Here is a 12,667-nt window from a genome sequence, read left to right as displayed (position 1 = left end):
GCTGTGTGACTGTCACCAGGTCAAATTATTCAATCCATCGGAGTCCCAGTCTCTAAAATCAAGTTGAGGCATCATTGCTCATGATTTTTTTTTCCCCATGTAAAAATAAGTGAGAAGATGTTTGAAGAGGTTCAGGCTATGTCTGACCAAGAGCTCATACTGGATAAATGTTAGATTTATAAAAGAAAATTAGAGGAAATCATAAATTCCTCTTCCTAACGAATTAATCCAAGAGACGTGTTTCTAATGATGGTCTAGCTGACTGTGGTAGAGGGTCTATTATTGTTTCTCCACGTTCAATGCTGAAAGAAAGTCAAGAAGGAAGTTGATTGGATCAAGTTTCAAAAAGAGCCCAGCAGAAGCAGTGAATTTGGATGTTTGAAATAAGAGGGGTTCTGAACAACCTATGTTAACAGGCTCAGTGGGGAGGGCCAATGGAGCTCAGGGCTGCTTTTACAAAATGCAGGCTTCCTCTAACTGTCTTCCATTCACTAGAGAACGGTGCCCAAACATAGGCCATCTAATTAGCAACCTCATGGAATCATGGGCACGATTTGTCAGCTCCCTGGGCAGTAACAGGAAGGAACATGGTATTTCCCCAGAGCTCAGCACTTGACTGCAAAGCAAGTGTCTCTCACATCCTCTTTTCTTCACCTTCCATTCCCTGTCACCTTCAGCGTCACCTGGGCAGAACAAACCACATCAGTGACCTGAGCCATCCCTCCACCCTAACTCACCTTTTTCAGCTTTACCACGCCTTCCTGTGTTTCATAGTCCGTGGTGATTTCAAAGAGCTCCATACCGTCTCCATCAACGATGTTGTATGTGACTAAGCCATTTTCTCCAATGTCTGGGTCTTTAGCCTTCACTCTGCCTACTTCCTCTCCGGGGACAGCTGCTTCGGATACAGACATCTGGTATACGCCTAGAGGTAGAAGACGACATCTACTCTTATTTTCCTTTTTATTTGGCAGCTGTAAGACTTCAGATTTCATTGAATCCCAATAAATTTCTCAAAGGGTTTGAAATTGAACTTTCTATTGATTGAAAACATGAAAGAAGTGAATGGCTGGGAAGAAGGTCCCAGATGGCCTTCTTGCCAGAAGAATGCTCTCTACAAAGGATGATAAAACAATATTGGAGTCCTGGGTGAGATGCTGAGGTCACCTGCCACATGTGAAGCAGGAGAGCCACATTCAGTTACATTTCTCAACAGAGAATGGTGGGAATTGGCACTGCCAATTGCCCCAAAAAACAAATAAACTAAAATACCCTTCACTATTTAAAAGACATTGACAGCTCCCTATTTATTTTAAAATCAAATGCGAATTTTAACTTTCAAGGTCAGGACACGTTGAGCTCAGAATGTGGCTCCCCTCTTACTTTTGCTCTTCTGCCACCAACTGAAGCACTACCTTCTCTGAAAAGTTTTCCCACAGTGTGGCCCTTCCATAGATATTTATTCAACATTTCTTGGAAAGCTAATATGTGCGAGGCACTGTTCCATTCTGCACAAACTCAGTGGCAAGAGTCAAGATTTCTCCCTTGAGGAGATACACAAAAGAGAACAAAAATCCACAAATATGTACACACTAATGTCATTGCACTGCCAGGGGTTTAGGGTGATGAGTGGGTTGTGGTTATGTGTGTATGATTTATGCGAGGGCAAGTGTGTATGTGTGAATGGGTAAGGGAGTTGTGCAAGTGGGTGTGAAAGTGTGTGGTTGTGTGTTTGAATATGTTGTGTGTGATGAATGTGTGACATATATTCATGTAAGTGTGTTTGTGTTTGCGTGTGAATGTGAGTGAACACACAAGTGTAAGATAAATCTGTATGGGTGAGAAGGAGAAAGAGATTGATTTTAAAGAATGAGGCCAAATATGTTTAGAGGAAGATATCTAATCTCAACCAAAGGGACTGAGCAGCAGTGACTGTGGAGTCACTGAAAGCCAATGGCAACACCCTGATATATACACATTAGCTAGAAAGCTGGTGAGACAAGTGGGCCTTCTGTTAGGAGATGATAGTATGCAGCTAGGTTGTGGCTTAGTTGTGTAAAAAAGGCAGTGGAAGGCACATGAGTTAAATTCTTTATGTTTTATTTTCCTCTTTCATAGTTTCCTACAATACTCTGTATTTATATTATTTGGCTTTGGATATTTTCAGTTCAGAACCCTATTCAATTTTATCTCATGTGCCTTTCATGTTAAAGACATGGTGGGAATTTCTATAGATAATCACCAACATAGGGAAAGGCTTAGAAAACCTGGTATAAGTTGAGTTCCTACAAATCTCATTCAAGTTCATGACCATGAAACTGGTGCAGCTGGTACAGCTACACTGTAACTTTACTATAGGATTCTCTATGAGCAAGAACAATAACAGCTATGCATTAATAATCCCATGTGCCCATACTCCTTCTAGCACATCAAACAACATTATAGTGTGGATAATGAAGCATGTGGCTTTTAAAATGTTATATGGGCCTTAATCTTGTTGATGATGCTGAATCTTGTACCTAACCAGGCAAAGCAGTTTTTCCCCATTTGGGAGACCCTATGAGAACTGATGTTGCCTCTAATCTTCCACCTTGATGTTTCCATTTTCTAGACTGTTCTTTGGACTGCTTTGAGTAACCATGGTGCCTCTCTGGGGCCACATTTGGTTATCTTTTTTATTCTTACATTTTCAGTGCCATCTCTCTGGTAATAAATTTATGGATTTCTCAAAAAAGAGATACCTTTGTGGTGAACCCCACACCCTAGTACTAGCATCATGATCCCACCCTACCCTGCTATTCATCTCCATGTACATGAGTGGATTTGTGTTCAAAGTTTGACTTTGATACAGTCCTTTGGCAACTTATGCCACTTTTGATGGAAGACAGTTTTATCTGTGAAATATGGGTTTTTTGCAGGGATTTATAATATTAATGACTAATCATTAAATAATAGAAAAGGTGGTTGTTGTAATCACAATTATTAATCACAACCTTCCAAAATCATTTTTTAATTCCCTCAGCAATTCTATAAACTTTTTAGAACAACCCAGATAACAGTGGCTAATGTTCGTTTGTCATTTTAAGACTTTACACTAGCTTTTGTAGTCCTAACTGTAATCCTACCAATTAGATACTATGGAAGATCACATTTTCACAAAGAGGTCAAGAAATAATTCCTATCCCACACACTTTTCCTTCAACATGACTTTGACGGTCCTCCAATGGAAAGGTGTGGTCTATAGCAACCCCACTCCACTTGTGGTAGCCTTCTGACCACACTGGAAAGGATGCGATGTGACTTCAAGAGGCTAGGTCACAAGAGGCAATGCAGTTTCTGTCTGGTGTCCTTGGGGCTCTTGTCTTTGGGACCCAGCCACCGAAAGTTTACAGGGAGAGGAGCCAAAAATCAATATGGGCCCACTAGACATGTGAGAAAGCTATGTTGGAAGTCGATCTTCCAGCCTCAGTGGGGCTGAGCCCAGCTGATACTGTGGAAAACAGGGAAAAACCATGTCCTATAAGCCTTGTCCAAATTACAGACGCATGATAAAACAAACAAACAAAAAACTCATAGGCAGTTTGTTACATAGTAATGAATGATTGATTTAGATATTATCATATCCAGGTTAGTAATAAGAATATTAAGACAGAGGAAGGTTAAATACTAGATCACAGTGTTAGTAGATAAAATCCCTAGCAAAACAAGTCATAGAAATTGTCACGCCTTCTCTTTGTCCCACTACCTTTATTCCATTGAAGTTTTGTGGTTGTTGTCATCTTGCCTTTGCTTTCTGCAAGAATGACATAAAGAGCTCCTAGTTTTCTGCATTTTCCTTTTCACAAGCTGAGTAAAGCAGGAATGGGTCAATATAGATGGGGGGCTGCTGGTGGCAGTGCTGAACAGTGAAGCCAAGCCCACCTACTTACTCTGCGGAAACTTTGGTGGGTTGTCATTGACATCAGTCAGTGTGATCGTCACTTTGGTTGTCCCTGAGAGTCCGCCCATGTGTCCACCCATGTCCTTGGCCTGGATCACCACGTGATACTCCTCCTTGGCCTCCCTGTCCATGTTGGGAAGGGCTGTTCTGATGATACCTGGGCAGGTGAGCAGGAAACATCACAGATACTCATTTATAACATTAGAGCAATAAAATGTTTTAAGCACTGGATGAGGAAAACAACCTGTTCCCTGAAAGAAAAGTCATTTTAACATGATAATTGTAACTGAAAGCAACCACACCTGAAGCATCAGTGTCTTTTCAAGAAAATCATGAAGATTATGTAAACTGCATTAATTTTCATTTTGTTTGCTTCACTGTGCATGCAAATAATAACCTCATTTTTCTCATATGTAAAAATTCTGAAGTTTAAGTTCCCGCTTGCATGGCTGTCCATGGCTAAACCCATATGAACTTCTAGCAGGATTTTTGGAAATCTATCTCTACATGTGATCATTAGAAACATTTTTATTGCTCATATTCAATTTAAAGTGGGAGGCATATATTTCACGGAATACTGTAAAATGCTAATATTAATTTTTTGAAAGAGCAAAACAAATGATTTAGGAATATATGCAATGCTTATACAAATATGTCCTGTCTACTATCACTGACAACAATGATAAATTCATGATTGAATTAATCATAATCCCTGGATACTGGAACATGATTGGCATGACCACTCTGCACTTCAATCTCAAGGAGAATGTGCAATGTTTTTCTCTCTGAAGATAAGGTTGTACTTGTCCTAAAAGTATAAAAGGAACACTGAAGAAACTCAATCCTGATCTGTCTCTTCCTCCCCAACACTTGTCTGTTTCTGGGAAATACCCTAGAACTCATTGGGTCTCATTTTTTTCCTTATATGTTAAAAAATTTGGTAGGTTCCAACCAGTAGTTATTCGTGCATCCCTGAGACAAAGAAGGCTCCAATTTTTAACATGTCAACAATCTAGATGAAGTCCCATATGTATTTTTGGTTAACCTGGAAAGGGTTATGGGAAATGCCTTTGAGAAATCATAGCAACTAACTGCATAAATCATATTCTGAGCAAATAAATGAATACTTAGGTAAAAGGAAATTATACCAAGGAAATGAACAATATCTGGTAGGCTATGTATACACATACATATACATATGTTATCAAATTAGTGATAAGAAGAGGCACAGATTATTGGTAAATGTCTTTTAAAACAATGGGACATACAGGCCCCTGAAATAATATTGTGGATGATCAGCTTTGTAGGATTGTAATGTTTATTCTAGTCAAGAGTTAAATTTGGTATAAATAAAGTGACAGATTTTGTTTTTTGTTTCAGTCATTGTATTGATTCACTTTTTTGGTTTGCTCTTGTTTTCTGTAAGAAATGTATAAATTATTTTTCTGGATGCTGATGTCCACTGGTAATCTATGCTCACAACAGGGGAGATTGGGAAAGTGCTGTCTCTCTCCTGAGGCAACATGAATATTAATACCCTCCTCTGACACTCCCTAGCTTGCTCAGTGGTCTTCAAAGCATGCTTTGAGAGCTACTGGTATTTACACCAGGCTCCAAGTGTGGGGGTCTCTTAATCTGGATCCACAGTTCAAGACCTTTCTGACATTCAAGTTGAAGTTTGGAATCATTTGTGGTAACCAGGTGAAACACAGACACAACAATAATAAATATGTCACACTGTAAGCCAACTGTTTGCCAGGCACATGCATGGAGTGTCTAATCCTCACACGATTCCTCTAAGGTGGCCCTCTTTATTTTCATTTTAGATTTGGGAAAACTTGGGAGTCCAATAGGTTTCGTGAACAGGTGTGAACTCCTTATTCCCAATGCGTCACAAATCACAATGACAGTGACATTCTACAGTACCTGTCTGTGCCTCCACTGAAAAGTAGGGCTGTCCTTCAAGGATACTGTACACTAATTTAGCACTGTTTCCATAGGTGGGATCATCTGCATCAGAAGCTGTCACCTGGATTACTGATGTTCCTGAAAAGGGGAATAAATTAATTAGAAACATCCCTTGGCTTTTCAAATTATGTTCTTGTTTACAAAGTTTTATTTTAAAATGAAACTCAGAGGAGGGCCTCACAGTCAACAGATTCTCCATTTCCTGGAGTTGAGATGCAAAGTGATCTTGATTTTTCCCTTTCTTCCTTCTCTCTTTCTTTCCTGTTCCTTTTAATTGCATGGTTTAAAACAAAACTTTATATATTCCTATTACATTCTGCTATGCTTAGTAGTTAAAATAATAATACGAACATCATTGCCCAAACATTCTAAGGCTCATGCAATTGAAATGCTCAGTATATCAAATAATTAAATAAAAATCTCCCCAAAGAGCATAATAAATGAAAATTAATGATGAATTGCGTTTCATGAAAGGACAGAGTGCAACCTTCCATCTGTAGCCTGGCAATAAATATATCATTTATTGTAGCCTTGCATGTAATAAAATTGCGGCTAATACTACATTTTAATTAATTTATGGCTATAAATATTGTGCAGAACGTTGTTCCCTACTGACATGAAAACAGCATCTTTCCACCTCTAATCAGTCTAGCAGCCACATGACAGGACCTCACCAGCAGGCACCTAGTGTGATCTGAGGCATGCATTCATGGGTCCCAAAGAGGATAAACCAGTGAACTGTTCTTTGCTGCTCACAAGAACCAAATATCTGGGGTATGGCACACTGGAGAGAGGAAAGAGGAGCTGGAAGTAGAAAATTGTCAATTTCCCAACCTCTCTGCACCAGGCACCATTTGGGACTCATTCCATGCATTCTGCCAGAATTCCTCTGTTGGGTGTTTTTTATATCCATTTTACTTGTGGGACATTTGAGTGAGAGGTATGATGTTTTGCGATCTCTTTCACAAATTGTTTATGGCCAGAGTCAGAGTCTAGCCCCAATTCAGCAAGCAAAGAAAACAGCTGGTTCCTTCCGGACATTTTCATCAGAGAAGAAGGATCTGTGTGGGAGGCAAGGAGGCCCAGAGACATTGTTTCTAACTGTTCTTACTTTACACTGTTGTCAGTGACTTTCATGTCCTCTCCAAGTAAATCTCACTCTTTTCTGGTTACCTCCCATAATTCATTGTTTACGCGAATGGTCTTTTTTGAACTCTTCCCAAGTTCAAATCTCCAATGGAGACTTTACAAAGGAGAAAAGGATCATATCACAGCTAAGCAAATAACTAATTTTCATGATTAATTTACTTCTAAAACTCTTGCTAAGTGCTTTTCAACTCTTTGTATTTTAAATCCATTTTACTTAACCTTATTTTATGGATGATGAAATGCAAACTTAGAAAGGTATGAGAAGTTGCCTGGGTTCATGTGCCTGGTCAGAGGTACAGCAAGGATTGTGTCCCAGTACTGTCTGACACCCAGGACTCCACTTTTATATGCCATTGTGGACAATCTGGGTGCTATACCTAAGCATCCAGGACCATAGGGCTGAGAACAATAAAAATTCCTGTGGGATATCCTTTTAGATAGCTGGCTTTCCCATACCACCTCTCTGCTGTCCTCGCAGCTCAGTTCCTGACTCTGCTGTCCCCTATTTATACAGATTTAGTTGATGTCTATTATTTCTCAGTAGAATCCAGACCTGTTTATTGAGAAAGTTAAAAAAAAAAAATCCTCTGTGGGAAGTGGGAAGGGAAGAGGTTGGAAAATGGCTTGACCTGATTTCACAAAGTATGAGAAGAGCTTGAATTTACTTGGAAGAGGAAGGAGGATCCGAGAGGCTCCCATATGCAGAGTGGGAGGGCCTCTGGGCTGTCAGGACACATCTAACAATCTTGAGTCGGCTGACCCCCATACTTAGGACTTGGTTTGCTCATTCATCAAAATGGACTGTTTGATGCTGATGGTGCCTACATTCCTTTGAGCTCATGTGATCACATGTACCCCTGATCAGAAGAGGCCTGCCCACCGTGTGAAAGACGGACCTTTTCTCATCTGAGGTATGCTTGTCAAAAGACTTCAATTGCATGTGTGCTAGAAAGCCAAACGAAAGTTATCACCAGAAGGTGGCCAGATGAAGAATGCCTTCAGAGTCCTACCACTTAGCAATGCAGTGTGCCTTCAAACACACTGGAATGACACACCTACTTCTAAATCCACAGGTATCATAATGTGGTGAAGTGTAGTGAACTGTGCATTCTGGATCCACTTAATCATGCAGATGACCCTGGGTAAATTATTTAACCTACTTCTGCCTTGTGTTTCTAATCTATAAAATAGACGCAGTTGGACCTGGTACATTGCAAATAAATAATTATGTAATCACATAAAAAATTTTAAATAAAGCTGGGCACGGTGGTGCACACCTATAATCCCAACAAATCGGAAGGCTGAGGCAAGGGGATCACAAGTTTGAGGATGACCACAGAAACTTGACAAGGCCCTCAGCAACTTAGTGAGACCCTGTCTCAAAACAAAAAAAAAATTAAAAGGGTTGAGATGTGGTTAGTGTTTAAATGCCCCTGGATTCAATCTCCACTATACCCACCCTGAAAAAAAATTAGATAAAATATTATTATATGGTCTCCATCCAACAAAGACTACCATTGCTATTATTTACTGAACACCAACCAATATGGCCCATTCCTATTTCACAGAAGAGAAAACGAAGGATAAGAGACTAGATATAATTGATTCTGGTTCATACACCTGAGAATACAAAGGTCAAAATTACCCAGACTCAATTACATTCTTCCCTCTTCTTTGTCCTTTAAAAAACTTAAGCTCTAATACCTCAAATCCATTTGAACTTCCCACTACATCAGTGAAAAATTGGGGTTTGTTATTTATCCACAAAAGATATAGCACAAGGTCTACTTCCTGACTGGGGAGGACAGGCACCAAACTGGCCACTTGCAGGGACACCAGGTAAGAAAGTGGAGCAGGTCTTCCCCACTTACGCACCCACATTGGACCTCTCAGGCACATTGGCATGATAGGTCTCATGCAGAAACTCCGGAGGGTTGTCATTAATGTCCTGGACCTTGACGATGAATTCCGATGGTGGTTCCAGTGGCCGGTTGGTGTCCCTGTCCACTGCCTGAGCCATCAGTGTGTACTGGGCTCTCTCCTCTCGGTCCAAAGTCTTGGTGGCATGAATGTTCCCTGATTTGTCATCAATCACAAAAATGGTTCCGGCTCCTTCACCTGAGAGAATGTATTTAATGTTCCCATCACCAGAGTCAATATCAGAATGAAGCTAGGAAAAAAGAAACGGAGATTTGTAATTTCACAAGTGGTGGAGCAGGGAGAAAGTGACCCACGCTGACTGCTGCAATCTCTGCACACATATATGTGCATGTGCACACATACACACATCATAAGAGTTCACCCTTATTTTACAAATGAAGAGACAGAATCTTAAGGAAGATCTTTGCCTTGGCCAGGGTCACATAGCTGAGGAACAAACAGGCCAAGATTCAGCCATTTTTTCTTTTTTATTCTAAGACTCATTCTCTTCTTTCCTTCTTTCCATACACATACACACATACAAAATATACACACATACACATATATCATAATATTCATTTTGAAAGAAATGCATCATATTTTTAAAATGCATTTATGCAATTATAAGCCTTTCTCTTATTTCTGGATCCTTCTCCTTCATCTTCTCTGCTCACAAGTCATCATTGTTATTAGATTCATGTGCATCCTCTGGAACATATTCTCATCTTCATTCACATGTGTCCTAGCTTATTTTTACCCAATAAAGGTCATAGCACTCACTTCATTCCTCGCCTTGCCATTTTCCTCTAACAGCAAATTCAGGTGCCTTTCCGTGTGGATATATCTAGGTCTACCACACCCACAGTGTGCATATTATTATCATCTCTTTTGGCCCTCCTCTTCAAGGGACCTTTGGGGTGTGTCTAGGATTTTGTTACCTCTAACAATTCAACTGATCAAATCTCTGCAGAATCACCGTTGTGCAGCACTCTGATATGCAGACATATCTGGGGATATGTCTTCATAGAAGGAGATCCCATTCTGACCACAGAGGATGGTCAAGTGGGATGGGGTAATACATGTGCAATTCCATAGACCCTAGAAACAACCTTAAAATCCTTGAGGTTTCTCCCTCTGGACAAAGCCTAGAGACAAGGTGACACCTTCCTAAATCCATACTTGCCAGGCTAAGAAATCACCCAGGTTCCTTGATTACCAGCCCTGTATCTTATGACCTTGAGTCAGCCCTACTTTGGAACATGAACTACCTCCAAAGACCTCATCTGATTTTCCTGTGCAACGAACTCTCCACACTTTGTTGTTCCATTTCAATTTCGGAAGGCTTCATCCTAATTTGAGTTGTTTGACCCTCATGATGCTCTTTGTGGGAAAAGAGAAGCATTATTTTTCCTGTTCTCATAGGCTTCCACAGTAGGCAAGTGAACAAGAAGCCCTTGATTCTCCCTGCTATATAAGAAAACCCATGGCAAGCTGAAATGTTTTATCCAAATGACATTTACAATAATAAAAATAATAATTGTTATTACTAATTATATTTAAAATTAACAATGTTAATAGTATTATTAATGCTAATGGATTATTACTACTCTAAATATAATTATGACTATGAAACACAAAGCATAGAGAGCCGGCCCCGTCACAAAGCAAGATTGAACATGAAGCTTTTTAAAATTTCCATATTATTTCAGTTTCCCCAAAGATACCTAATGGATTCGTGGTGTTTCAAGTACACCAAATATTTCAGTTCAGAGGAATATATGGGGTAGGTATTACAAAGGTCACGATGTTTTTAGACCACACTGATGTCTCAGGGAAGAAAAAAAAACTTTACTTCAGAATTTCTTATTCACCACGAGCTGTGTGTTGTTGTGAAATCGTGGCTGACACACTTTCAAAGAACAAGACCATTTGGGAATAACATAGAAAGTTATTTGATGGCCTATAACGGATGGACAGAATTGCTCCAATCTTCATACATTTTCCCATACAGAGGCAAGGTCCCTCCCTCCCTGCCCCCGTCCCTTCCCAGGGTGGTGGGGTGTGTTCCTTTGTATTCTCTGCTTCAGAATTGTCAAAAGTTAGGGGATCTGTCCTGTGGCTGAGGAATGAAGAAACAAGTCAAAGTAGCCAGAGACTGAAAGTTTGTGGAGGCCTTCCTAAAAGGCATATGAATCTGACACGTTCCTTAGGAATTAAACCGAGAAATTTCATGAGCAGCCAAAGAACTGAAATTTTACAGAATACACTCCTCCTCGAGTTTTTTTTTCCTACTTTGTTTTCAGATTTGCAAGTCAGATATGAATTCCCTTTCTCTCTTACAAAGAGGAGTTCCAGGACTGACAATGATATTTATCAGGCTTCACACAGAAACCAGTTTGGGCAATGAGTGGATGCTGTCAAGGGATCAGTCGCTGCCCCTGCGCCTAGCCAAGTCCTGACTCACGGACGGACGGTCTCCCTCCTCAGCACGGCACAGCACGACGCAGACTGCATTTCGTACAAGACATCTGAAACTCTATGGTTTGCCAAATTTGACTTTTTCAGGGAATCTTGAAGCATTCAACCTTGAATGTCGTCAAATGAAAGGTTGTTACAGAACAAGTCAGCTTCTCGATTGCTCTGATTTATGGGGAACTAGCCCAGCACCATTTCAAAAGGAAAATTCATATGATGCAGCCAGTTTTTCCCGCCCACATCCATTCTGACATGAGGCTCATGCTCAGGTGTGAGGTGTGGACACACTTTGACTCCCCCTTTTTCCTGTGTTCCCTTCGAGTAGCCATGATCATGGCTGGGTCCACAGAGATGATGACATGGCTCCCCAGATCCTGCCCTCTGTGTAGCCCTCCCACTGTAACACATCATGGATCCCCAGTGAGAAAGTCCCACGGCAGCAGGTTCTGTCTTCTCGGAACTATTCACATGGAACTCTACACAGGGCTCAAGCTACATAACCTCTGCCTCAGCTCAAGTCTAGAGACTGTGTCTTCTACTTAATAGAATTTCCACCTCCTGGGGCTATATCCACAGCTTTTCATTTTGGGTACAAATAAATAAAATTCCTTTGGTACATTTTTTTTTTCAAAAACATGTTCCCAACCCTAAGCAATATTACTGAGGCTCCCTAATCCCCTCCAAGTATGCCAATGATATAGATATGAAGTGTTTTCCTTATGTTAAGGAACAAAGAAGATAACCTTGTTGGAATCCAATGGGTTCAAAAATGCCCCAGACCTCTGCCCTTGCCTCTTTCCCCCTTTGTTGAGTAACTTCTGCTCATCTTTTAGATCCTAAGTTGTCCTTTTATTGAATTTCATCCATCTTCCTTCTCATTTTAGTTTTTCTCTTTTGACTGCTGAGGAGACTGTGTCTTTCCCCCTACACTCCAAACTCTTTCAAGCCAGGAATTATTTTTAACCTGGTTAAACACATGCCTAGCACTACACCTACACATAGTAGGATTTCACTTCTGATGCTTATAAATAACAATCTTCTTGTCATTCATATCACTATCATCTGAAAAATACCTGCGTATTTTACCATAAATGATAGTGGCAAGTCAGTTTCCCAAATATGTTTTGGACCCTCTACCCTTAAAGCTTTTTTGGTAATGCTACACAAAACAGGCAGAACCTGAGTATGGCTAGGAATCTGAAACCATCTCCCATG

At 40.3% G+C, this 12,667-nt stretch overlaps 1 protein-coding gene across 3 annotated transcripts in view; it reads right to left on the bottom strand.

The window, feature by feature from the left end:
• Positions 1–12,667, bottom strand: part of Cdh11 (cadherin 11) — a 148,985-nt gene that overhangs the window by 33,569 nt on the left and 102,749 nt on the right. For all 3 annotated transcript variants that reach the window (XM_015488653.2, XM_048792052.1, XM_048792051.1), the window contains 4 exons: positions 8,933–9,227; positions 5,867–5,986; positions 3,930–4,097; positions 738–925 (listed from right to left, as the gene is read on the bottom strand). In XM_015488653.2, the coding sequence (XP_015344139.1) occupies positions 738–925; positions 3,930–4,097; positions 5,867–5,986; positions 8,933–9,227 (771 nt within the window). The remainder of the gene's footprint in view (positions 1–737; positions 926–3,929; positions 4,098–5,866; positions 5,987–8,932; positions 9,228–12,667) is intronic.

The sequence above is a fragment of the Marmota marmota genome, unplaced genomic scaffold, assembly GCF_001458135.2.
Source record: "Marmota marmota marmota unplaced genomic scaffold, marMar, whole genome shotgun sequence".
Classification (NCBI taxonomy): domain Eukaryota; kingdom Metazoa; phylum Chordata; class Mammalia; order Rodentia; family Sciuridae; genus Marmota; species Marmota marmota.
The sequence above is the reverse complement of the archived record's forward strand: the minus strand, read 5'-3'. Positions and strand labels throughout refer to the sequence as shown.